Here is a 27788-nt window from a genome sequence, read left to right on the forward strand (position 1 = left end):
TGACCTGCCCCTAATGAAACCATGCTGGTTGCCCTTGAGCATCATCCCTGAGACCGGCCCATCACAGATGTGCTCCACGATGATCTTCTCAAAGAGTTTCCGTAGGACTGAGGTAAGACTGACAGGCCTATAGTTGCCCGGGTCCTCCCTCCTCCCTTTTTTAAAGATGGGGACCACATTGGCTATCTTCCAAAGATGTGAGGACTTCTCTCTCTTCAGTACTTAGAAGAGTGCTTTCCAACCTTTCCCTCAGCATGACACCATTTAAACATTGGAAATTTTTTGCAACCCCAAAATGATGCAGACAAGATCAACACCCCCTCCCCGTGAGGACAGCACGGCCAGAGCAGAGCCCGTGGTGGGGGCAGATGCTGGCTGCCCGCTGTGGGCTCGGAGCTCTCCACCCTGCTGCTCTCCACCCCAGGCGCCTCCACGGTCCAGCAGGCAGGACCTGGTGGGGGAGAGCAGAGCGGGGATGGGGAGGCTCGGTGCCACTGCTGGGAGCCCAATGCTGGCCACACCACCACGGTGAGGTGCCCTCTGCCCACCCAGCAGCAGCAGCACAGAATCGTGCCCCTCGCTGCTGCCGTCAGGTGGGCAGGGAGCACCTCACCATGACAGCACAGCCAGCGTGGGGTTCCCAGCAGCAGCACTGGGCTTCTGCATCCCACTCTGCCTTCCTGCCTTCTGGGCCATGGAGGCCTCAAGGGGAGGGCAGCAGGGCAGGGAGCCACAAGCCCACAGCGGGCAGCACACATCCACCCACCCCACCACCATGCATAAATCTGGGGAATATGTGCCCCCCCCATGCCTCCCTCCCTGGCTGTGTGTAGATCTGGGCACGGGCAGGGAGCCAGGCCCCCTGCTGCCCCCCAGATGAGCCTCCCATAGGTCCATCCTGTTCTCCCACCTGGGCCCCATGCACTGGCTGGCATTGCCCACAGCCCCAGGCCTGCCCCACTCCTTCCCTCCCTCACCATGGGGGCCACAATCTGTGCTCCCTCCACAACAGACTTACCTGGAAGGAGTGTGGGAGCTGCTCTCCATGTTGCCTGGCTGCCACATGCCTGTGTCCGTTTGCACATACACACGGTGTCCCAATCTGATCGCCCTCCTCCCACTCCCCCCACAACTCCAACCAGCGTCTTGCAGGCTGGAACTCTGCCAGTCTGCAAAGGGAACCTGCCATTTCCTGCTTTTTTCTGTGATTTTCATCATAATCAGTAAACACTGTTAAGTGTCTTTATAGTCCCATTTCTTATTGTTACAACCCCAAACGTGCTGACAACCCCAAGGTTGGGAACCACTGGCTTAGAAGATTAAGTACCAGAAAATAATGGCTAACTTCAGACTAACTACCTCCCTCTACTACAGTGAGCCACTACTCTACAATGAGGAGTTGAGGGCCCATTAGTTGCTGACTGAACTTAAAAATGTTCAGCTGTGCAATATGTCAATAAAATAGCTAGATATGTTTTTTAAAGTTCCACAGGAATTTTCTAATTTCCAAATCTGGCAAATCATCTGCTAATTACTGTGCACACTATATGCAGATAGGCAGCTGCTTTTTGTTACAGTATAATTATAGGATAAGTATTACAAACAGAGGATTTTCTCTTGTCTGAAATGGCACATTTTCCCAACAAATATCAAATAACTTAATGAATTGCAGAGAGACACTTGAATTTAAATATAGGTTGAGAAAATGTGCTTTGGTTGGGATTCTGCTTGTGCTTCACTTTATGTGTTCATTTCATTTGATTAACACAGTGTAGTTTTATCACTTTATCGCTTGTATGTATATGTCTGTAATGTCAAAGGACCAACTGAAAAAGACAAATGGAATCACTTGTTTTTCTTGCATTCAAAGTTGCAAATTGAGACCAATTATAATCAGGTCAACTGTGCTGCAATAAAGTCAGTATTGCTGAAGTCAATGGAGTTTGACCAGCTTATTCCAGCACAGAGGTGGGCAAAATACAGCCTGCGCCAGGCACTTTCATCTGGCACGTGGTACCCCACAATGAATTGTACCCCACCCAGCTCTTCTGCCCAGGAGGATGGGAGCAAGGTGACCACATTTTCAACCCCCAACATACCCTATTGTGCCACTCCCACGGTCTTGGGAGGAAGGGTTCTGCCCAGCTAACAGCAGCTTCTGGGTGGGGTTCCTGCTGCAGCCAGCCCATGGGAACCTGCTTGGCTTCCTGGAAGTCCAACTCACTCAGGGAAGCAGGTAGGGAAGTGGTGGGGCTAGTGAGAGGTATAGGGTGGAGTTGCAGCTGGGAGGAAACAAGAGTTCAATGTAGAGCCTGCACCCAGAAGGGCAGCAGGAGCACAGAGTTCAGCTGGGCAGGGTGTGGGTGTGAGGGTGAGGGGTGTAGGGACCCTGGTATAGACTGAATATAATTCAGTCTATACATCGCATGCAGCCCCCTCTACCAGCAGCAGCAGCAGGCAGACAGGTCAGGGAGCTCATGCCCAGTACAGGTGCTCAGTGGAGTGTGGCTCCGGCCAGCACTGCGCGCAGTGGAAGAGAGCACTGCCTCTATCGCCAGGGCTCTGCATCATGCACCTGCAGCTCCAGCAGTCGCAAAGCTCCTGTGATAGAGGCAGCCATCGCTGCACTGGGGGCAAGAAGCGCAGCCCAAGTGCAGGTGACCTGGCCACCTCTATCACAGGGGCTCAGCAAGATGCCTCTGCAGCTCCCACACTTGCAGCAGGGAAGTCCCATGCTGGACTCCAGGGGAAGTAGGGGCAGGGCAGGCAGCAGGCTCCAGCATGGGGCCTCCCCCACTGCAAGTGGAGCTGCAGGCACATGGTGCAGAGCCCCAGCAATAAAAGCAGCCAAGCAGGCTGCACTCCTGACCCTCTCCCCCCGTGCAGCACTGCGCAGAGTTGCACCCCACTGAGCGCCTGCCCTGACCTCCCTGCCTGCTTCTGCTGCCAGGCAGTGAGGGCTGCACACCATGGGGCGAGTTGGTGAGGAGGTCTGTACACACCCCCCTCCCTCACACCCCCACACCCTGCCCCAACAACCCCCAATGACATATACATATATCCCAACATACCATATGCCCCCCTAATACAGCCACACCCTCTCACAACCCCCACACCACCCCACTATACACACACACATACACAATATAAGAGTGACACTTTATTTCTGAGTTATTATGCAATTCCTCCTATATACAGTACACAATCACAAGTCATGACAAATAATTTTTCTAATAAAATTAAAATATATTATAGTAAATCTTTGACTTCTACTGTATGATTTGGATTTTTCTGGTTGTAAGATGGCAACCCCCCTGCTCCCAAAAGGAGTATGGGGGGACAGCAAGGGGAGGGACTTCTGGTAGCAAAGGTCAGGGGTTAGGGGGGCAGGACTTCCGGTCCCAGTGTAGTGACCAGGGGTGGGGAAACTGTCAAGGGGCGGGCTACCTATGCGGCCCCTGACAGCTCACCAAAACTTGTTAAGCAGCCCTCCACTTGAAATAACTGCTCACCCCTGCTCCAGAGTATCAACTATAGAAAAAACTTACTTCAAAACATAAATTGACTCTCTTTTAGATATATTTTCCTTCTTCCAGTTCCTGCATATAATAAGTTTTTCCATCTGCTATCTTCCTCTTTTGTGAATGCATAGAATTGTGGATCTGATTATTCACTTCCTCTAAGTCACTTATTTGCGCTCCAAGGTAGTCAAGTAACAACAAGCATGGAAATTATACCAGCAATTTTGCACTGCAAAAAAATATACATATCCCTTGAAAATCTACAAAGAATGACAGAAACTTCTTAAGGTCAGGCTGTAAATCTGAAGTTCTGCCACTTACTTCCTACCCCAATGAAAAACTGGGCATGAAGAATCACAGAAAAGTGTTGCAAGAGTATGATGGGTTAGTCTCCCATCGATATTTAATCATAATTTCCACTAATTTAAGTAAAAGTTTGAGAAGGCAGAAAAATGTATCTGGAAAGTGTGACTGAACTGGAAAAGAGAAATAACAAACAAAAGAGCTTGTCTGTCTTTTTAAGAGTAATTCATTAACTAGTGCACTTTAACCTGCGACACTCTAAGTTAAATTCCTAACTATACTGTATTTTAGTAATAAAAAGTTAAGCTTTAACTCAGATTAGATGGCTGTGTAAATGCATGAACAGGCCAATTTTAAAATAAGTCACTGCTTAACACAATTAAGAATATAATTCAGTCTATACATTGATCTCCATTTAAATTAACTTTTAATTTTGCAGTTTTCTTGAGATTGTCTTTTTCTCTCTCATTTCAGAATATAACTGACTATGAGCTGAAAAGATTCAGCATAATGCACCAGCCGTAAGTCTCTCATTTCTTTCTGCTTCCTCATGAACATGAATTTACTAATGCTCTACTGTATACTGTCATTCATTTTGTTGATCAATGGGTTGATGCTAAGAACTGTAAACTTCTGTTCACCAAACAGCTATAGACTGTAAGCAATTAGAGTTTTACTCAACAAAAAGGTAGTAAAATATTCACCAGAACTGAGGCCCAGAGTAGCTAACAATATAGTTTCTCTTATTCTTGCAACAATTATTCTCATGTAATACGATACTCTCTTAACAGTGTAATCAGGTTTAAAACAGCATAATTTCCCAACTTTAGGAAAAAGGCAAGTTTAACTTTATCAACTTTTCTGGAACCCAAAAGCATGATACGGTTTGCACTGTAGGGTACTACATATGCAGATGAACAATTCTCACATTTAGACACCAATTTAGGTGGCCAGATTTTCAACAAAGCTCAGTAAATAAGGTGCATTGAAAACACACTGAGAGCTACTGGGTGCACAGTCCTTTTGAAAATATGCTGTTATTTAATTATCTGAGTAAGGGAGTTCTTTTGTCAACCTGACCTTGAGATTTGAAAATCATGCAAATTTGGCAGCAGTTACATTGTTCTGATAATAATCCATGGTATGCACAGACTGCAGGTAAATAATCAGTTCAGGGAAGCAAAGGTCACAGTGAGGAAAGCATATGATGTATTGCTATGTACTGTCTGTTCTGTATAAAACAAGGACCACTTTCATAAAATCAGGTCCAAATTCAAACTACTCAGGTTTTCATGTTGGCCTGTTTTGCAGTCAATTTCAGTCTACCTTCTTTGGCACCAGCTAGTTCTCACAGGATTAGTAATGAGCTCAGAGGGTCTATGTCACTTAATCATATCTGATGCAAGCTACTAATGACCCCAAAGTGATACTATGTATGGGCTATGTAAAATGAGTGAGAGTTTTTCATTCACTTCGTGGTAAATGAATGTTATCCAAATCTCATGTGGTCCAATATTTATAGGCAATGTCTCATGTTAACATTTTAAATAGTTGAAAAAAATGTGGCAAGCTTTTGGATTTTAAAACCCTTCATCAGGCTGAGAAAGTCTCTGCAGTTGGTGTGTGCTCTTCTGAATGAATTCCAGGAAGAGTGCACACCAAGTGCAGAAACTTCCTCAGCCTGACGAAGGGCTTTTAAACCTGAAAGCTTGCTAAAAAAATTTTTCCCAACTATTTAAGTTGGTCTAAAAGAAGATATTAGATTCACCCAAAGACCCTCATCTGCCTATGTCCTGAGACCAACATGGCTACAACCTACACCCATGTTAACATTTGGCATTTAAATATCCTTCTGAATACTGTTTGTAATATAAAATTATGATACAAACAACTGTGATGATAAAGTTGTAAAACTTTTTCACACACTTAAGTCATGGCAGTTAAAATCCCTTTAAGGTAAAAGCTTTAATATTTGGGAGATTATTTTTCTTGGATGCATTTTAACTGCCAGTCCCCAACTTTGGGTAGCCTATTGACCATAATGCCAAGCAAATAACACTGCAAGTATCATCATACTTTGCTTTCCCTGTTAAATATCTTTCAATTTCTTGTAGCTATGAGCTGTTTGTTGCCCATAGGCTAGGGTTTAGGAACAATGGAAGTGCTTTCTCATGTGAAACAATGATATCAAGAAGTGTATTTTATTAACTGATAAAATGCACTCAGCTGTGATGAAGCAGGATGCTATACTTCACCCCATGGTTTTTTATGCATGGTTATTTTTTTCCCCTCTTTCATAAAACACTAATGCCAGTCTGTTTAAAAAAAAAGGCTGAGTTTCAAAATTCCTCTCTATTGATGAGTCTTGTTTTTTCCCCATCACACTTGTATTCCTACTGATAAAGACTTGGATGAAAAAGAAAGTTAATATTATCATAGGCTCGTATTAATAATTAACTAGATGAATAAGGAAATGTCAGAGGACCATCTTGCAAATAAATTAAGTATAATGAAGTGCAATTTTGACAGTAGAGGATATTAATAACATAAAGCTGATTGAAACCATGACCTTTGTTTCCATGACATTTATGGGTCTGATCCACTACATAGCGAAAGTCAATAGAATCCCTTGATTTGCTGTCAGGGATTGACTTACATTGATGTGAGCTTTTAATCATCCAATTGTCTAATTATAAGTAGAAGAACGTAAACTTTTCTGTAATGTCAATGCTGTCATCGAGTCCAAGACAAAAACTCCAAAATGGACTTCATTTTGTATGAAAAAAGTTTAAGTTCTGATTTCTGAAGTAAACAGGATCAATGGTATGATGTAGATATATATATATTAGGATTTTCTGAATTCTTCTTTACAAAATTACTTCTTTAAAAGAACACTTTAGACTTTAATTCATTATTCATTTTTAACAAAAGCTATCAAAATATTATTCTGTGCTTTCTTTAAAAGGAGAATGCACCCCTAACAACTTGGAGAGGGAAAAAGTGAAAGAAATTATTTGTACTCATAAAACTGGCGAAAAATTTGTAAACTTAATTAAGCAATATAACAAGCTAATACCCTGTGGGCAATAGGGGAACTATAGTGGCTATATTCCATCACTGGGCTCTGAATTCTCAGTCCTCCTATAGAACTGCATGTCTTAACTGGCTAAACTGACACAAGGATCATACGAGTTGGAAAATAGGGACAGAACAATTGCCAGATAAAATCAGACTAGTAATCCAATCCTGTATTCTCCTTCTAATGATGGCCAATGCCAGACGCTTAGGGTAAGATGTCTATTTTAAGGTTTCTTGCAGCTATGAAATACCCTGCTGAAAAGGAATGTTTTTTCTTTCTAACTCCCATTATATAGAAGTTGGCTGTCCTGAAATATGCCCCCTGTTGGTTTTTAATCTTTATTATTGTGACTCTAAATATTCTAATTATCACATAACTGGAAATATATTGAAATTAGAAAACCAAAGGCAGTCTAAAGGCTAAAGCTCATAGTCATTCTAAATTGTACTGCTATCTTGCATCTGACAAATTAGCCAGCAGCAGACTCCATCAACATGTGGAGGAAAGTCCCAGTAATCCCCTGGTTGCTGTAGAAAGTACCGGTATACACTAATAGACAGCTCAACTACTATTGGCATTTTACACTCCACAAATGTGAAGCCAATTCAAACACTCTCACCTCAACAGGCTGGGATCTGTCCAAAGTTTCCAAGTGTGGATGGTATTCTGAAGAGCATTTCCCTGGGAAAGGTCTATAACATCCTAGCTATTGTGGTCACAAGCAGATTTAATCACTTCTGAAATTTATTCAAGGAAAAAGATAACCAGAACAGTACAGTACTCTCAGGTGCTGCATTCGAACAAAAGTGGACGTTTGGTTCCCCAGGGACAAGTAGCAGCAGCAAACCTTGCACCACTGCTACTTGTCCCCAGGGAACACCCATGCCATGTACACTTTGACGTGTGACAAGTTACCCTGGGGGCAGTACAGGAGGCTGGGGACAGCACTGTGCTGGCCCCAGCAAGCTTACCTGGGGTCCTGGGGCTGCAACAGTAGTGATCCTGCTGGGTGGAACCTGGCTGGCAGCCACAGTGCAGCTCCAGGTGGCCCAGCTCCACTTTCCAGTGGCACATGCTTCTCGTGCACGTACTTCTCCATTTTTCTTTTCCATAGGTTTTTTTGACCCATGGATATCCTGAATAACCTGCAGGGGGGGAAAATGGAGCAGTGCATGCATGGGCCATGTGCCTTTGCAGCACAGAGAACACCTGACTGTGCAGTATGTGGTGCTGCAGACACGTTTGAGACATCACAAAACATACAACCGCACTTGTCTGGACGTGACCAAGGATGTAAGACAGAAAGGAAATCCTATCAAAATAGCCTTAGCAGCATTCTGAAGTATTTTATCTTATTCTTTCTGAAAATGCTTACTTAGTTTTGTTCAAAAGGCAATGCAAGGGAGTTTGTGAAACTCACGCCAAACTGACATATGAGTCTTAGGTATAATTGAGTGCTACATATCCATAATTTGGAAGTAAGTCTTGAGAAAGAGAGACATAATTATAGTTTAATTAAGCAGGGTATAGATAGTTCAAGGCTTGCAATGTCAGGTATTTATACAGACACTATATCATAATGTGCCTCATTTACCCACATTTCATGTTCCCAGGAATAATTAAACTGGAAGACCTTCATTATATATAATACAACTAGGGATGGGGTGCAGTCAGAATCTTTCCAACAAGAGTCCCCTGCCATTGTGGTATAAACATGCTCTAAATTAGATCTGAAATGTCATGTCTTGGTTTTATCTCATTTATATATATATAATAACACTGCATGTATCTCAGTCATTGTACAATAGATGAACAAATGAATAGCACATAATTAAAAAGCCTTCTAATTATAATGTGGGTAGTGTCTGGATTATTTTTTGCAATAATCATCCACCACTTTTCACAGTGGTGATTTATAGTTGTCATCATCTTATAAGATAACTAAACACTTTTGGTATCCATGAAGTAGATACTTTAATGTTAAGACTGATTTACAAATTAGTTTCTAACTTTTCTTTTTCGGTTATTTATAAATTTTTTAAACAAATTAATATGGGGATGAAATTTTCCAAGATTTCTTCACCTGGAAGAGATGAGGAAAATGTGAATTGGAAAAGCCAGTATATCAGCTACATCAAGTATTTTCCCCATGTGTTCTGGGGCTATGTCAGTACTAGACTTAGCAGTGATGCCATGCTTCAGTACAAAAGTTAACATTTTCAGTCTCTTGGCTGAATACTTGATTTCTACATTCTACTTCAGCTTTACCATTAGGATTAGTACTTCATAGTACAGGAAATGGTACTACACCATTTGCATGAGTGTGAAATTGAGCCTTTATAAGCAATATAAGTTTAAAAATGTTTTGTACTTGTACTTTTTAGTACTGCCAATTTTAAATGAGTAGTAACTGTACAGAAAACTTGCAACTTTCCACATTTGCACTTTCTTCCCAATGAAGGCTTCAAGCTGAGAACCATTCTGTAACTAGTGCTTTCTATCATGATAATTAGTAAGTAAGCAAAGTTTACCCCTCTCATAAGCACATCTATATTATAATAGATTTTAAATTACCATATTGCTTCAAAATGCCAGTGCTGACTCAGGCACACAGTTGTACAGTTTTAAACATGCAGATTTTGTTGCCTTGTTTTTCTTAATTTCCCTGTGTAGTTTCAATAGTACTTTCAAAATTTTTTATTTATCCTGTTGCTGAAAATAAACAGTGCCACAGAAAATTGTGTTTAAGATTTAGATTATTTTTCTTAATATAGCTCCCTCCCAAATAATAAAAATAACACCCAATATAGCCTGCAAGAAGTCTTTTGTATTTTAGCATAATAAACATCTTATCTGGGTGCTGTCTTAGCTGCTAGCATAGAATATACAGCAATATAAATGCTTCAAAGGAAACACATTCCATATATTAAACTGATAATTTTGCCTTAACCTCACTTCAGTTTCCCCAAAAGCTGAAATTCTCCTTTGCAAGATTTTCAGTGCAGCCAAAGAGCCCATGGTACCCCTTAGTTAGTACCTTTAATCTTGCATCCAAAAAGAAAGGTAAAAAAGAGTCTTATTTGCAAATTACTCCTAACATATAATATAGGAATTAAGCAATACTAAAGAAAATTGATTAAGTTCAAAAGGTGGGTGAATGACTCGGTGCACCAAAGTTACGGTAGTTTACATGTTTGGGTCTGCTACATAGTAGGCAAGGATGTTTCCTGTGGAAGAACAACTTGCATTCAAAACCTTGTCTAACTTTATCTCAGCTACTTAGTTAGTTCAATAAAGGTTATCACCATAAGAAATCCTTGTCTCAGTGCACCAAAACAGCTTGCATGGCCATCAACCAAGAGCACTGTCTACCTGGGTTATTTCCCTTGCCTCAGCTACCCAACTGTTGTGATACAAAGTGCTCTACGGAGGAAGGGATGCCCACCAAACATACTTTAATTCTCCAACAGCTGAAAAACAAAATCATCCTAACTGGAAATTTCTATAACATTTCCCAGTGCATAAGAATCAGCCCAGACTTTCCTCCAAAAAAACCAAACAGCCATTTTTAAATTTTAGTTCATTTTTATTACTCTTAGGTTTGGGTAAGTTATTGGAGGAGGGGGGTGTCTACATTTTGAGTGGTTTGACTGATGCCAGAAAGTAAGTATGCCAACCCATAGATAATGTCATTGGAGACATGGTGGCTTAGATGCCAAGCATAGAAAATAGCTTTACAATGATATGCCTACTTACTTATGTAAGTGCCTTTATGAGGTTTGCCCCTCAGTAACTTCCATTGTGGCTGCTCATTCCCATTGTTGAATCTGCACTTTGAAACATTTGTTTCAGTGCCTTCCCATTTGTACCTTTGAAGTCCTGTCGATTAATACCTAAGGGCACCTATCTATGTACACTGAGTCTGGTCCAATGTGCTGTAATTACAGTGCATCAGAGCACATGGTAATTACCGTACACCAGCAGACTCCAGCATCATGTGCATCAGCATCCCCATGCTGAAAAAAGGCAGCGGGGTGTGCTTCAGTTAAAGTGCCTCCACCACCATGTTTCAGTGCAGGAATGCTGATACATGTGACACTCTGGGCCCTTTAATTAAAGCAGCTCTTGGAGGCACTCTAATTAAAGTATTTCCCTCTCTCCTCACCTCCCAGAGCAGGTCTATAAATGCCTATAATTCACAAAAAAGTCAACTCACACAAAGGTGGATACACCATGTCAACTGCCGTTGCACAAGCATTCTAAATAAAAGTTGACCAGAAACAGCTGCAAGGACCAGGCTGGTCTTGCCTTTCTTTCTCAACAAAAAAATTGTTAACCTGAACTGGTACATTTTGAGTATTGGGTAGAGAAAGAAAGATATAAAAATAAATACTGGTTGTTGGAACATCACCAGATGGTGCTATTGCAGATAGTTTCAAGAGCTCTGCTGGTAAATAAAGCAAGGGCCACCCTCGAAGCATGTCTCAGGCTGCTGGGTAATCTTTCCTGCTCTCTCCTCACTAGTACAACTCACCTTATGATGCCCAACCAAGTGAAAGCAGCAAGTGAAAACAGAATTGGATATGGGAGGAATCAACAATGGAAGCTTTTACTCATCTACAGGTTTCCCTCACTTTATGCAGGTTCTGTATGTGTGAATTTGCTCTTATGTAATGACCATTGGTAATGCATAGGGCGTGCACAAAGGTGCATGTGCACCCCCTGAGATTAGCCATGCAAACCCTGAGAAAAGCACCACCAACACTGCCAGTGGTGCCTGTGAGCAGTTGCCCCTCGTCAGCCCCCCCCCCACCGCCACCAACACCGCCAGCAGTGTCCGTGGGTGGTCCTTGATTACCACTGGCTACTGCCAATGCTGCTGGCAGTGTCTGCAGATGGTCACTGACCACTGGTCAGTGCTCGCCACCCACTCCCTGCCACCAACACCACCACAGCTACCTACAGGAGCTCTCCACTCGCCGCCACCACAGCCACGCTGCTGACACCACCGCCTGTGGGCTATCACCATGCCCCACCAGCCTCCAGGGGCACGTGGAATTCATGGTGATGACCTTTTTTATACCCCAAATTCATTATATGCCAAGTAAATTCACTCTTATGCGATCAGCATAGATGTGTACCCTTCTCACCCAAACAGGTAAGTCTGTGGGGGGAAGGGGAAAGGGCCATAGATCCAGGGCCCCACTCACCCCAGCCCCTGCTGCAGCTGTTCTGGGAGTGGCTGATGCCACCTGCCTGCAGTCACTGGGCTGTGCCATGCCCCAAAGCCCCCAAGGGCTCTGCTTATCCCCATTCACCCCAGCCCCTGGGCTGCTCCATGCCATGATGTAGGCAGCCGGCATTGGCTGTTCCCGGGGCTGCTGCAGCACAGACTGAGCTGAGTGGGGACAAGCAGAGGCCTGGGAGTCACAGGACACAGTGCTGCTTGTCCCTGTTCACTCCAGCCCCTGCTGCAGGAGCCCCAGGAATGGCCAATGCCAGCTGCCTGCACCATGGTATGGCACAGCCCAGGGGCTAGGGTGAGTCAGGACAAGTGGAGCCAAGTGGGGGGGGTTGCGGTGCAGCGCAGCCCAGCAGCTGCAGGCAGCTGGCATCAGCCAATCCTGGGGCCACTACAGCAGGGTATAGGATGAGTGCAGACAAGCTGCACTGTGCCCCGTGCCCCCCAGGCCTCCTCATGTTCTCACTCGCCCTATCCCCTGCTGCAGTGGCCCCGGCAATGGCCAATGCCACCTGCAGATAGATTTGTCAGTGGGTGTGGGGCAGGAGAGCACAGTTTTTGCTGCTATGCATGCCCCAGAAGGGCTGGGGGGCTATGGTGGGGTCTTCCCACGGGGATGTGCCCCTGGATTTGTGCATGGGGTGAGAGCAGGCTGCCACCTGCCCCAAGTGCTGGGAAGAGCCCGGGGCTGCTGCCAGCCCCAGCCTGCAGTGGCAGCCTACTCTCATCCCACACGCAGATCTGGGGGCATGTGCCCCTGGGAAGAATCTGGCACAGCCACATCCTGCAGCCCTCCCAGGGTGCATACTGCAGCAAGAGCCGTGCCCCCCCCACCCTGCACCCACTGACAGTTTCCCTTCCTTTGCTCCCTGCTGCAGCCCCAGGAGCAGCTAACACCACCTGCCTTCAGCCAGTGGGCTGTACCGTGCCCCTCCCCCTGCCCCTTCCCTAACCCTAGCCTCTCTCCCTCCCTACCTTACCACTGTGGGAATGTATCCCTATTGATTACATTATAAACTGGGTTCCCTTTATGCAAATTCAATTTATGCACAGTTTTCTGAGAATGTACGTACCACATAAAGCAAGGGAAACCAGTATACCAAAAGAGTATATTAGTGATAGCCTACATCTTCTGTTAACTGCTCCTCAATATTTGATACCCCAGAATCTCTTTCACTCCCTGTTCTCAACAATTCTCTCCTAAGGTTTCCCCAATTTAGCCACATATTTTTTCCCTCCTTTCCATGAAGTCCTCCTCAAGTTAGTTCAACAAGTAGAAAGATGTTGAAAAACAGGGCAGTGTGTGCTATAACAACAGCTCTATCTATAATAATCTTTCTTAATTTAACCATTTGTGAAGAAGCACTCAATGCACAGACAGAAGTTACATTTGCTGTGTGATCAGCCCCACAAAAGCACTCTACAGCCGTGCCCTAACAGAAGCACATGGCTGCAAATCACTTTAAAACTTCCTTCTACTCAAGCAGCTGGGTTGATGCAACCCAGCTCAGTATGGTGTTTGCCCAGCCTGTGCTAGAGTGGAAGGAGGTGGATTGGCTCCAATCCACCTACCCCCACTCCAGCATAGACTGGGAAAACCCTAGCCTGAGCTCCCACTTTTCCCTTCTCCTCCCTTCCCATCATGCAGACAGCATCAGAGCTGGGAGAAGGTGGGGCAAGGCTATGGGAAGAGGCTGTAGGGCACAGCCCCTCTTGCTGGATCAGCTCCAAATCAGAGCTTGATCCCCCACCCTCCCAACCCAATAGCAAATGTCTGTTGAGTCAGGAGGGTTGATCTAACTCATGGTGCTTTCTGTGAAGTGCTATGAGTTAAAGCAGGGAGTTGCACTTTTGTGTGTACTTTCAGAGTATTTTTGAAAGGCATTATCATAAGTATCTCTTTTACAGGAGGATCTGTTACTCCCTGTTAGGGACAGCCAGGAAGGTGAATCATGAACCACTACTGCTTTTAGTCTGGTAAACCATGGAGTTTATGCTGCCATGGTTTGTCAATTAATGGTTACAGCTGCCTCATAAGAATGAGTGCTGAACGGATGTGGGTTGAGCACTGAAGCAAGAACCTTATGCCAACCCACCTATTAGATGGTTGAACATTGCTATCCCAATTTAATTGACGGAGAGAGAAAAGACAGAAGAGGAAACCTAATTACCCAACTTGAGATGCCTTGGCTGTGATTTTTAAAAGTGTTAAGTCTCCACAGTTCACAGTCACATTTGGCTTTGCAGATGCCTGTTGCTTTTGAAAACTGGTCTCTGGATAACTGAAGTTGGAGTGCTTCTTAAAAACCTGAAACAGCCACCTTAGGTCAATCTTTGTAGGTCCATAACCACTTGTTTTCATAGGAGTCTGCAGCAAAGTCAAGAACAGAACCTCAGTCTCCTTCAAGCACTTTTCCCCTACCCCTTCAGCTGATTTGCTTTGCCTTCCTGTATTGCAAAGCTGCATTAAGACCACAGAAAACAGGCTGTTGCTGTTTCAGTTCAACGGGCTTTCTTCCCTTTTAAAAAGTTATATTTGGTAAATCGGAAAGTGCTGCACCTGGGACTCAAAATCAGAAGAAAATAACTTCTAGGTCACTCAAGCAATGAAGCATGAAGAATTGTTAATTTATAATCTCATTTTAGCTGAATTCCACATGTGCAGAGGCTCAAGCACACTTTGTACAGAGAACAGAACTCATTTCACTCCAAATCTCCTAGCTTGAATCCTCTCATTTTTTGAAATACATTACTTAATTTACAGTACATTATTGCCTCCTTCTGTCCTTCAGAGTGGCTACTTTGATAACCAATGAAAAAGTAATTTTTTCCTGCCTTTGTACAACAATATAATATTTAATTTACTATATTAGGGGGGCTGTGTTGTGGTAGGGCTAGACTCTCCAGTACTCCTAAAGTGAGAAAAATAATTAAACATCATCAAATTTGGACTTTTAAAATGCAGAAGTGAGAATTCAAAGGAATTATTGACAACTGAAGACAAATAGTAATAAGGTATCTGGAGGAGAGAGCGAAAGCCTCTCGTATAAGCGTCAAGGGGACTGTAATAATTATAGATGGAGTTATAAGCTAAATGCAAGGTGCAGGCAGAGGTGCAAGTAAGACTAATCTGACAGAGGCAGAAAGACCAGTTACAGCTGGGCAGACAGCAGGTACTATAGCATTCAGTCACTTAGGAAAGTATCAACACAGTTCACCCAGCACGGATGGCCCTGTCCAAACAGAGTTGCAGTGCAGAGGGAATGCTGCTGCAGGCTTTTGATATTTCAGCCTCTTCCTAACATGCCTCTTTAATGATGTGTCAGAATTAACAGAACAGACCGAGCAGTCACAAGTCAGCAGCTCATACAATGATTAACCTTACTCAAAATAGATATTTAAAATTTTACCCCAGCTAGACTTGAATTCACATCCCCTCATGCAAACACATGCTACTGACAACAGTGAACCACAGCACAAATGTATGAAGCTGCCTTTCCAGCAGTTCTAACATGAAGCAGCAAAAAAGTACCCAACATGAGGCTAGTATCATGGTACCTGTGCATGGGCATCCTTGGATAATATTAACACTCACATATTTGATTCCTAGTTTCTGAGAGGTGCTGTGGAAAAAAGTGTGTAGTTAAGTTAAGTATCATAGTGCTGGGGCATAGACAGTCTCAGTTTGAAAATCCTGCAAATTTACAAAAATTTATAGTCTAGACTATAATGTAATTTTAATTCACTTATCCTAAGCACTACATTAATTTTAAACCTGGTTTTAAATCCCCAAGTTCTGATGCAGTGTCTGCTTCCCTACATCATAGGATAATTTTGACCAGGTAGGCTTATCCTTCAGTGGCTACCCAGCCCCAAAAAGAGGATATCATACTCTCCTCCAGAGGGAAAAAGGCCCCCTGAACAAATCTCTGTCATCCTCTTCTGACGTCTGGAAACACTGTACTGAAATCCACCACATCTTTCTGTTATTAAATCCCCCCCTTAGTCTTCTCTTCTCCAAACTAAATAAGCCCAGTGCCCTCATCTTATCCTCATAAGATCATAATGGGCTTAGGGGGACTTAAGGCGTCTAAATTAAAACTTTGACCTAAAAATCTCCCTAGTCAATTGCCACCTTGCCCTGGAGACAGCTGAACTCACAAGAGGTCTCCCAGTCTGACCTGAAAGTTCCTCAGGTTCCTAGAACTCTGCCCCAATCTGAGCATTTTAGTGCCTGGTTCACAGCTAAGGCTAAGTGAGATGCAGAAACCAGGTTTTCCTTCACCTGTGTTCTCTAATGGCCACAAACCTCTGCAAGCATGGCAGGAATGACTCTTCATAAAATGCAGTTGTTGCCATGCGCCATCAGACATTCAGTCTCATCAGACCTAACCAGTGCACATGTAGCTCTGCACTCAGACTACACTATTTCCATTTCAAGAAGAGACAGGCATGCATCAGGCACATGTCTCAGCGCAGAACTGCCTGGCTCTGTCTCTATGACTGTCTCTGCCCTTGATCTTCACTGGAACTCTTATTAAACATCCCAGTTGATTAGAGTTCCTGGAATCTAGTTGGAAAAAAGTGAAATTTCTGCTCCTTGTTTTAGTGGACAATGTTGTTCAAAACCATACAAATAACCAGGATTATTATATAGCTTGAAATAGCATCAGTATGCCTTATTAGGTAAATTCCTTTTTTTAAATACTGGTGCACAATGCTGCTGGGTAAACAATTCATAATCAGCATTTTACTCAGTACATATCACCTTCTTTATTTTCCAGAGTGAACTCTACTCAGATGTATTCATAATTTGAAATTTGTTTCTAAATAATTTCTGCATCTGAATTTTACTCCAATTTTTCTCATTAAGCATCTGCAAGGACATTATATAAGTGTCCCTGACAATTATTTAAAAGTACAGATCAAACTGAAATTCCCATCCCTTTATACCACCCTTCATACCAAACAGCTAATTTAAAACATATCAGCCTCAATATATTGGTCAGTGCTCCTGTCTTCTAATTCTCCTTAATGGAAACAAACTGTCTATAGAGCAATAAGTCTCAATTTTTTTAGGCTCAAAGCACCCCTCCAAAGATGTTAGCTGTTAGTTTTCTCTCATTTTTGGACTATGGAAATATTTTTCTGTTGCAAAGAACTCAGAAACACCACAGCAGGTCAGCATATTTTTAACACTATGGACTTGTACTGGAAATGATTTGTTTTATCTTGTGAATCATGTTTTTGCACCAAACAGTGCTAACATTACATGGCATCCTGCAGCACCCCTGAAAGGATATCATGGCACCCTAGTTAAGAAGAACTGCTATAGAGAATGCATCCTGGTCATCAACAAATCTAGCCTGTTTCATTTAATGTAATGAGACCATCATTACAGAACTCCAGGGCCTTTAAAGAAGGTGCCATTCCAACAGCCTCATCTCTTGCATATTGAGGGGAATGCTTCATGATCATTCATATTAATCACAGATGTGGCAGCAAACAATGGGAAGTAAACTCTTTCTCAGGTACACTTGTTCTGGGTCATTTAGATTTTCCTCAGTCGAAAACAACATCTTAAAATGTAACCAGAGAATGTTAAGTACCCCGTGAAAATCTTATAACATGAAACCCCTGCCTACTAAACACGTGACTGCCTCTATGCCAGTTCCACCTTTTGTATAGTTGTAATATGTTGATCATTCCTGAAAAATTCCCTGGGAACATTTGGAAATACAGATCACACAATATAGTTTTCTTCCTTACCTGGCCAGTCTTAGAATCAGCTCTTTGCAACTCTGAAAACTTGCAGCTACCAATGTAATATTCACTTCCATCATAATATTCTGCAATATTCACTTACAATTCAAAAAGCACCCTGCCATGTGCATAACATAGTTGCAGAGAATGAGCATGGAAATTTATGATCATGGTTCCCCTACCAGAATTGGTATACCATACCCTGATGGATACTGTTCAAATGAATCAATTTGCACTTCAAATCAAATAGTCATAGAAAGTTTTGATGCTATTCACTGCAATCCAGTACCATCAAGCCATGCAGATTACAATTTCTTAGAAGCTGATGACATTCTGAGGTTTTCTTTCTTTTCTCCAGAACATAAAAAGGGAAATTGACCTACAAATATAGTGCTGAAACTTAAGATGCTGACCTAGAATGAAACTAAACCTGGAAATAAATGTTTTGGAGCCCAGAGCCCCCAATTATAAAGCATTTAAGAAAAGCTACTTTCCCATTGTACAGTCTCAAAATATCCCCATGCTTCTTTAATTACTTGCTAATAAGTATGAACATTTAAAAATTCACAGACACATAAATGTTCAACAGTTAACATTAGATAGTACATTTACTAGAATATAGGCATACCTCATTTTATTGCGCTTCACTTTATTGCGCTTCGCAGACATTGCGTTTTTTACAAATTGAAGATTTGTGGCAACCCTGCATCGAGCAAGTCTGTCAGCGCCATTTTTCCAACAGCATTTGCTCACTTCGTGTCTCTGTGTCACATTTTGGCAATTCTCACAATATTTCAAACTTCAGCAACCACCACCCTGATCAGTCAGCAGCCATCAACATCAAGGCAAGACCCTCCACCAGCAAAAAGATTACAACTCGCTGAAGGCTCAGATGATGGTTAGCATTTTTTAGCAATAAAGTATTTTTTAATTAAGGTATGTACATTGGTTTTTTAGACATAATGCTATTGCACACTTAATAGACTACAGTATAGTGTAAACATAACTTTTATATGCACTGGGAAACCAAAAATTTGTGTGATTCGCTTTATTGCGATATTCGCTTTATTGCGGTGGTCTCGAACCGAACCCACAATATCTCCGAGGTATGCCTGTATAGATTTTAGCTCATGACTTTCTCCTGGCAGTAAACACCCTGAACCCAAACTATTGTTAATATTATGGCAATAAAACAGAAGATAATTTCAAAAGTAGAACAACCTAAAATCTCTATCAAATATATATAATATGCAAAAGTTTTAATGGCAAGAAATTATGATATAGCCATCTGTGGAAAAATCAAGTGGTGTCTAAATACTGCTAAAAGTGCCACTTTAGAAATGTTTAGAAAGTAATCTCTTCACAGAAACTTCCTTAATCCTAAACTTATATTATAAATTACCTGGGGCAAAAACCTTCTCTCTGTTTTTTGTCTGTACAGGACTTAGCACAATGGGGCCTTTATCCATGCATGAGATGCCTAGTTGTTATTACAATACAAAGAATTAGTACCATTAAAATTTACATTCAAATTTCCAGTTGACCTTTTCCCAAATATTTTAATCTGGATAACATTCCTTTAAAATGTAGGTTTTTACAAACATTATTCCCTTGATGCCTTTTCTCTTATAAACCCAAAAGAAAAAAATAGTTATATTGAAACATACACTTTGCTGTTAAATGTAGATGTGTTCTCCTCCTCCTATTCCCCTAGAGTATAAAAAGTTACAAGATTTTATGACTTCAAACTCACCAAATAACTCTTTCAAATGCTGCACTTCACAATAAATGCTGCAACGGACACATAAAAAATAATGACCCTTTCTGATATACTGGTGTACTCCTATTAAATTGCTATATTTTTGTAGTTTTAACTCAATTAAAGTTATCAACTGTGCAAACATATTACCAGCAACAATTCACAAAATCTATAGTTTTAGATAAAAAGGCAAGTTTCATGGCTGTAGTTGTAATTCTGAATTGTTCCCTGGAGAAAGAAGCCTTACTGGTCTATTGATAGTCCATCATAGCCAAGTCACATAGCCTTCTTGATATAGCATCTACACACGTAAAACCATACATGTCGTTACTTTGTGTACTATTTTGATACTTTAACAACTTGATAGGATTTTTCTTTTGTTCCTCTAACCATATACACATTGTATCCACCCTGGTTTTAAAGGTTGCTTTTATAGCTACCGAGTTTTTAGCCAAGAAAGCCTTGAGCATCCTTCTGACACTCCTTAATGCCTCCTTCTGCCATGAAGCCACATAGTTTAGAAAGCAGAGGACCAGGCAGAAACTTGTCAGTGTGCAAGAGGCCTCTGTCACTAGCAGGTTCCTGTTCTTGAATACTGTGAGTTTCTTGTTTTAATGGGGGCCGCTACAGCAGCTTACACTTAGGCAAAGAGGTGTTCCATCCATACTCGGATGGAACAAGAGATGTTCCAGATGCTTTCCCTGGCCACACCAGAAGCTCAGGAAGAGGAGAGGAGGTTGTTTAGAAGCCTTGCACCTGCTTTGTACTATTAGGGGCATAAAGGAGAGTGAACTAAAGCTAGGAGCTAGCCCACTATGTTTGCAATCAGCAGTTAGTGCTGCACAAATTATGTCTTATCTTAGTTCATCAATTCTGTTTAGAAGGCGGCAGAAAGACTCCTCTCCTTGGCAAAGTCAGTTACAAACAAACACAGTTGAACTGGGGATTGGCACACAAGAATAAGAAGAGCATGAGGAGCTTTCACCACTTGTACCCCACCCTCTACATCCCTGCACAAGAGCCTGTCACAAACACACTCCTCGCACTTCCCCAGATGCCCTGTAGTAAGCTACAGAGAGTACATTTACAGTGCAACTAGGAGGCATGACCACTGTATGTGTATACATGTGCAAACTAGCTTTAATAGAGCTGGTTTGGGTAATAACAGCACTGAACAGAGCACCACAGATGTCAGCAAATGCTGAACAAGCTCACAAGGGAGTCTGGGTATGTGCTTGGGTTGCTAGCCTGCATTGAAATCTGTGTCTCCATGTCTTTACTGCTATGCTTACCAGGGCTAGCTAGCATAATGCTAGTGTGGGAATGCCTACCTTTGTTACAGTCATGCTCCCTGTTGCAGCATAGTCACACCATCAGACTAAATTAAGGAGGAACAAGGGACCTGTCAAGCTGACTTGGTGTAGACTGAGAAAGAGCATACAGGGTCATCCTGGAAGGTGATGCAGCAAGTCCTCTTCTCTTTTGCATTTCAGGAGGGATGCAGCTGAACTTCATGTCCCCAGTCCAACCCCAAACATTCCAGTGCTGAGCGCATTTGATCATTAGTCAGTCTGTGGGTTTGGTTTCTTTTCTTTTTCCCCTAAGAGCAGATGAGAATAGATTGCATTAAAATGAAAAAGCAGAAGTATCGCTCTTCAGACAGTGGGCTTTATCCTCAGGGGAAATAAAACACATGGCCTGTGCAGGTGCTCAAATGAGTTTGTTCCCACATAAGAAACTCAGACTGAATTTGCTGCTTTCATATTTTTGCCCAACCCACAGATGAGAGTTGTAACGGTACTGCCAAAATGCACAAGGTTTTTCCTTTCTGTGATAAGCCAAGAGGCACTCCTAAATGTGGATCTGATTTTATGTGCAATATATTTAAAAAAAGAAAAAATCACCTACCCCCTAGGAATGCTGCTCTCCCAGCTTTAAGAAAGTTATGTGCCATCCAAAATGGTTACCAATGTCATCTTCTGAGGTTTACTGATGCCAATGCTAGGATTCTTCCAGAGTTAACATGGAGTTCAGTTACTGTGTCACAGAGCAGCTTGACCCAATGTTTGTCACTAAAATGGCTTTTATCTTTCGTGTTAGCATAACCAGCATGAAATCACTCAATTCTTTCACAGAAAGGGGTATAAATTAGGCTTCCTAATCATCAATCCAAGAGAATGTTTTGCTTCCTATTCAGGTAGCTTCTTTTTATGCTAAATAAATTAAATGAATGGCTATTTTAATGAGTCCCTAAAGATAATTAAAAATCTCAATAAACAGTATGAATATCATACATATTCAGGGTTTCCAAAATATCGGACAAATCTTGAGCCACAGCTTATTAGCAGCAAGTGCATGGAAACAGATGTAGACTTTCTAGGGAAACAGTGATGTCTGTCAGGAAACACACCATTGGACTTAGACTGAGTCATGTGGCCTCTGGATTAAAAAAAGGCTATCAGGATTTTTCAATCAAGTTCATAAAACTTAAAATCTTCAGCAGCTTGTGTTTTAGCACAGAGGTGGGGAAGTCCACAGATGAGCGAAAGTGCCAGCTGTACCACAAAAAAAGGTTGTGAACAAAGTGAGTGTTGGAAACTTTTTCAGAGAGCTTAGTTATATCTTTAGTGCAGACGGGACATAGTGAATTAACATTTTTTTGAAAATCATTTGTGACAGCATGGCAAAAGTTGACTTTCAAATAGTTCTGAAAACACTTCTGTGGCTGCATCTACTCTGTTCCTGCTGGGGATAAAACTGAACAAACTGAAACCTTTTCTTAAAAAGATATTCCCATGATGGCTGAGAGGTAGAGAAGAAACCTTAATCAAAACAAAAATATAGTCAAATCCTGAATATTACTCTGATTGCCTATTCTAAAGCAAGCATCTCAGCTGAGTCTATAATGAATCTGTAAAGAGTCCCCTAGAGAATGAATATAAGCATTAATGCCATCTTTAATTACCCTTATTTTTTCACATACCACCTGCACCTTTTCCTCAAACAATTAGGAACTTTTAAAAAATCAGTGTACATGTCTTAAACAAGGAAACACACCTTGGGCACTGACTAGGTGGGGCTGTTGAAATGGCTGGAGGCTCTGGCCCCACAAAGCTGGGGCAGGAATATCCTTATCTGCTTCACGCCACCTTCCATGGGTGCAGGTGGACGTGTCTGCCTGGCCAACAGTTACTGCGTTCAATCTTATAAGCACTGCTAAATTAAGGCTTGTACAGCATCACTCCATATAAAGTTTGTCAGTGACTCTGAGGTTAGCTCCACAGCTGTTGGGGAGTGAGGCTGAAGAGAGTCTTCTTCTTCCTCTCCACATAACCAGAGTCTTTCGCCCCTGACCAGGTAAGTCTTTTCTGCTTCACTCTGCCTTCCCAAAACAACCCCTCTGTCTTGCTCAGGGGCATGGGGTATGCAAAAAAAAAAAATGCAGTGCCTTCTTCCTGAATCAAAGCAGTGCATGGTCCCTTGAGATTCTTTCTGGAAATACTTCTAGAACTGCATTCAAACAAGAGATTAACTTAATCATAACATTTCCACAACTAATTTTTCCTAAGCTTTTAGGTACAACTGGTTCATAATTTCCAACATTTCACTGCAAAGATATGAAACCTCAGTTCTGAATGAAAGTGCAGATTCTCTACCAACATCACAAGCAGGGACTTGAAAAAACACACTTATCTTTGGTAAGACTTGTGAAAGTTAACAACATGACTGTGGCGACTCAGCTTATTATAAACAAAACTGCATACAGCACCACATATCAATGCAGTGAGTCATGACTGGTTAGAAAAGGTCCTAAGAGATACAAAACAAAGGTAGCCGTTTATTTAGATTTTATTATACAGTTTATTGATAAAGGCACAAAACATATTGAAAAATAAGAAAAACTCACAAAACACACCTTGTAAAATATACTGCTTTACCACCATTCATTTCAATGGAAATAAAATAGAGATATGGCTTAAGTGAGATAAAAACCTAGCATCTAGGAAAAGCATAAACCTTAACCCACACACCTATGCCTGATGTTGATCAATGCTGAAAATTTACCAGTTGCTTTCTTACTGACAATTGGTATTGGGTGACATTATTTTTATTTTTCAAGTACATCATTTATTAGGTACCAGAATGCATTGGAAAGATCCTCGGAGATCCTGAGTCACACTGGCTTTATAATTGCCAGTGAAAGCATAAAAACTTACCATCTTAACTATAGGCTCTAGAGAAATGAAGCATGGGGCAATACTGTATAGTGAAGGTGCATAATTATTTGGGCCTGAGGTTCATAAAGGGAGTTTTGATGAGCTGTTGCAGGTCAGGTCAGCTTCCCCCCTCCTCCCACAACTCAGCGAAACTCATGGCTCCCAGGCCTGGCTGGCCCTTGTCCACTGCTCCAAGCTGCTCTCTCACCTGAAGTGGGTGTCGGGGCACCCCTGTCCCCTGAAACGGGGCTCCTCTATTCAAGGTTTCTGGGGTCTCTGGCTGCTGGCTCAGCAGCCTGAGCACCGCCTGGCTCCCTGGACTCAACCTTTTGCTATGGGTCGGAGGCCTGGGCTTCCTCATGGAGCACCAGGCTCGGTCCACTCCCAGACCCTCCATACAGCACCTCCCAGCCTCTTTCCGGGGGTTGAGGACCTGAGCCGCCCAAGCGCTCCAAAGGTCGTACTCCATGCACCGGCCTGTACACTGTGTCTCTAGCCACATGCCAGAGGTTGCAGACCCAAGCTGCCTCACGCAGCTCCCAGGGTCTGGACGCTGTGTGCTGTGCTGCACACCAAGAGTCTAGCCACTGAAGCCGTCTGCCGTTCCCCACTGATGGAAGTGTTCAGGGGCACTTCTGGGCTACTGCTTTGCCCTGCTTCGCAGTTCTCCTGCGCTCTTCTCTCTTCTCTGTCCCGGATGTGCTGCCCTCATGCTGGGCACGCAGCTTCTTTCATACCCTCCAGGGCTCCGCCCCTGAAGTCTTCCGGACCTGAGTGTTGCAGTCTTCAATCAGGCTGGGGGGGGGGACTCCTCTTCCCCTCCCCTCAGGAAAGGGGGGAACTCCTCTTGCTGCCTCCTGATTGGTGGATGGGCTCTACCAATCAAAACAGCAAGATTTCAAGCCTGGGACTCAACCCAAGCTCCAAAAGGCAAGCCTGAGGGAATCTTCACCACCCCTGGTGAAGGTCACATGCCCAAGCCGAACTCTCACTGGACCCGTGGAGCGGTGATAGGTGCCTGTCCTGGTATCCTAGATGCATCATACGTAAACCGCCTTACAGGCCTACGGTCACGTCTGGGACGAGGAGCGTGGTCAGGCTCCGGGCTCCCAGGAGGCCCAGGCAGTGCAGGTCTCATGTCACCCATGGTGCCTTCTCTGCTGGTGGATGGAGGCTGTGAAGACATCTCTCTGTGTGAACCTACAGATGAATCACCCTCCCCTGCAACTCCCATGGGTGGGGCTTCAGGCACATCAGACCCCGGGCGCAGTTCACCTTCCAGACCGCGGGGCCCCAGGCTGGGGTGGAACCCAGACAGACACCACACGCCACCGTCGGAGTCCGAGTCGGTGTCAGAATCTTCTGCCGCTACGGCAGGTGGAGGGGCAGGTGGAGGTGTACCCTCCTGGCACGAGAGTCAGGGCCGGGCTTGTGAAGGTTGTTGAGCCAGTGGGCAAGGCCCCACCAGTTCCCCTATAGGCAGCAGAAGGTTTCTGTGTACAACTCACTTTCATCCAGGCCCGGCCTCTGGGACAATCTCAGATACCAGTAAGTTCCCCATTTGTCGAAGTACAATGTAGGGCTCAGCCCACCACTGGACCGCAATCTTATGTCTGCCAGCCAATCTGAGATTGCGTAAAAGCACCCAGTCCCCTAGGCACAGTCCCTGCTCCCATACATGAGCATCATAGTTCTTCTTGTGGCGCTGTTGATTCCTCCCCATGGCGTAGGCTGCCAGTTGGTACGCTCGCCTCAACCAGTTCTGCAGCTGTTGGGCATACTGCCCACGGGCTAAGTGCTGCTTGTAGGCCTTCTCCACCCCAAAACACAAGTCTATGGGCAATCAGGGTTGTCACCCAAACATCAATAGATAGGGGCTGACCCCAGCGGCATTGTTATGAGTAGCATTGTACGCATGTACCAGGTAAGCCAAATACTGGCTCCAGGCGGCCTTCTGCTCATGTCTTAAGGTGCCAAGCATATTCAGGAGTGTTATGTTCAATCACTCTGGTTGCAGGTCCCCCTGCAGGTGGTAAGGGGTAGTCTGGGACTTTCAAATCCCCACAATGGCAAACACCTCTCTTAGTAGTTTGCTTTCAAAATCTCAGCCTTGGTCTGAGTGTATTCGTGCAGGCAGACCAAACACCAAAAAGTACTTCTCCCAAAGCACCTTTGCCACTGACTGAGCAGTCTGGTCACGGGTGGAGAAGGTTTGTAACTATTGGGTAAAGTAATCAGTCACCATGAGTATGTTGCCCTTTTGATTTCCTTCCGCTTCTATGAATAAAAAATCCATGCAGACCAGCTCCAACGGCTGCGAGCTCGGTATGGTGTGCAAGTATGCTGTTCAGGTTCGCAGGGTCTTCCTCTTTATGCATCTCTCACAGTTGAGACATTTATCGTTCATGTGCTTGACCATCCAGGGCCAAAAGAAATGTTCCCAACTAAAGCCAGGGTACGGTCCATATTCAGATTACCAAAATCATCATGCAGGGCCCTGAGTGTGAGCTCCTGCTGCTGCTTGGGAAAGATAGGTTGCAGCAGCATCCTTCCCTCTGGGTCTTGTACTTCACAGTACAGCACCCCATCAATGAGCCACAGCCTTTCCCACTGTCTCACCAGGAGATGGGCTTCAGGGGTGACTCGCCAATGGGCAGAGGGTGCTCAGTGCTCTTCCACTGGGCCCACAACACATCCCTCACATCAGGGTCTTGCTCCTGGGCCCAGTGCCATTTGGCTGCTGTCATCTGGAGAAGAACAGCAGGGGCCAGGGTCATATACAGTATCCATGCCAGTGGGATCCCATCGGGAGGTATTCCTTGGGTCTCAGACCATGTTCACTCCCTCAGCCACAGAGTCCCACGCAGGCAGATCACAGAGGGCCCAGACCATCTCTAGAAGCAGCATGTCCCGGTCAGTTGGGGATGCCAGTCTTGAGAGAGCATCAGCGTCAGTGTTCCACTGTAGTGCAGGCTAAATGAATAGTCCGCCAGAGCAGCCACCCACCGATGTCCAGCCACATCCAGCTTTGCGCTAGTTTGTATGTAAGTCAAGGGATTTTTATTGGTCCATACTTGGAACGTGGTTCCATACAAGTAATCCCTGAACTTCTCAGTGATGGCCCACTTAACAGCCAGGAACTCAAGCTTGTGTACTGGATATTGGGTCTCACTGGGCACCAAACTTCTACTGGCATAAGCTACTGGGCATCTCCATCCTTCATGCAGTTGATACAGGACAGCCCCCACTCCTGATAGACTGGTGCCTGTGTGCAGAATGAATGGGTGATTTGAGTCAGGATACGCCAACACGGGTGCTTCCATAAGGTGCCGGATGATTTCATGGAATGCATCCTCCCACTGAGCATCCCACAGCAACCCAAAAGGCTCTGTAGGGCTGCATACCTTCTGAATCCCTTGGGTTGGGTCCTGGGCCCCCCACTTCTTAGAAGACGTCCCTATTTGGTACCCTTGGGTAAGTTGGTTCAGGGGCCTGTGATGGCTGCATAGTCTGTTACAAACCTCCTGTAAAACCCTGCAAATCCTAGAAATCTCTTTATGTTCCCTGCAGTTGGAAGGACGTGGCCAAGTGGTCATGGCCTTGACCTTTTCCGGGTCAATACTAACTCCATTTTGGGATACGATGTGTCCCACATATTTCATAGTTTCATAGTTTATAGTTTCATCATTTCTAGGGTCGGAAGGGACCTGAGTAGATCATCTAGTCTGACCCCCTGCCATGGCAGGAAAGATTACTGGGGTCAAACAACGCCAGCAAGGTGTTCATCTAACCTCCCCTTAAAGACCCCCAGGGTAGGAGCCAGCACCACTTCTCTTGGAAGCTGGTTCCAGATCCTAGCCGCCCTGACTGTGAAGTAGCGCTTCCTGATATCTAGCCTAAATCT

General features: G+C 43.8%; 2 protein-coding genes across 14 annotated transcripts in view; one reads left to right on the forward strand and one right to left on the reverse strand.

Moving 5' to 3' along the window:
• The window catches only part of DNTT (DNA nucleotidylexotransferase), a 332847-nt gene extending 325088 nt beyond the window's left edge, over positions 1–7759 (reverse strand). For all 8 annotated transcript variants that reach the window (XM_019555833.1, XM_019555832.1, XM_019555839.1 and 5 more), the window contains exon 1: positions 7523–7759. The gene's annotated coding sequence lies outside the window, so the exon portion shown is untranslated. The remainder of the gene's footprint in view (positions 1–7522) is intronic.
• BLNK (B-cell linker) overlaps positions 1–27788 on the forward strand; it is a 160705-nt gene that overhangs the window by 45430 nt on the left and 87487 nt on the right. For all 6 annotated transcript variants that reach the window (XM_019555821.1, XM_019555822.1, XM_019555823.1 and 3 more), the window contains one exon: positions 4299–4345. In XM_019555821.1, coding sequence (XP_019411366.1) covers positions 4299–4345 — 47 coding nt within the window. The remainder of the gene's footprint in view (positions 1–4298; positions 4346–27788) is intronic.

The sequence above is a fragment of the Crocodylus porosus genome, unplaced genomic scaffold (genome assembly GCF_001723895.1).
Source record: "Crocodylus porosus isolate Cpor-Errol unplaced genomic scaffold, CroPor_comp1, whole genome shotgun sequence".
Classification (NCBI taxonomy): domain Eukaryota; kingdom Metazoa; phylum Chordata; order Crocodylia; family Crocodylidae; genus Crocodylus; species Crocodylus porosus.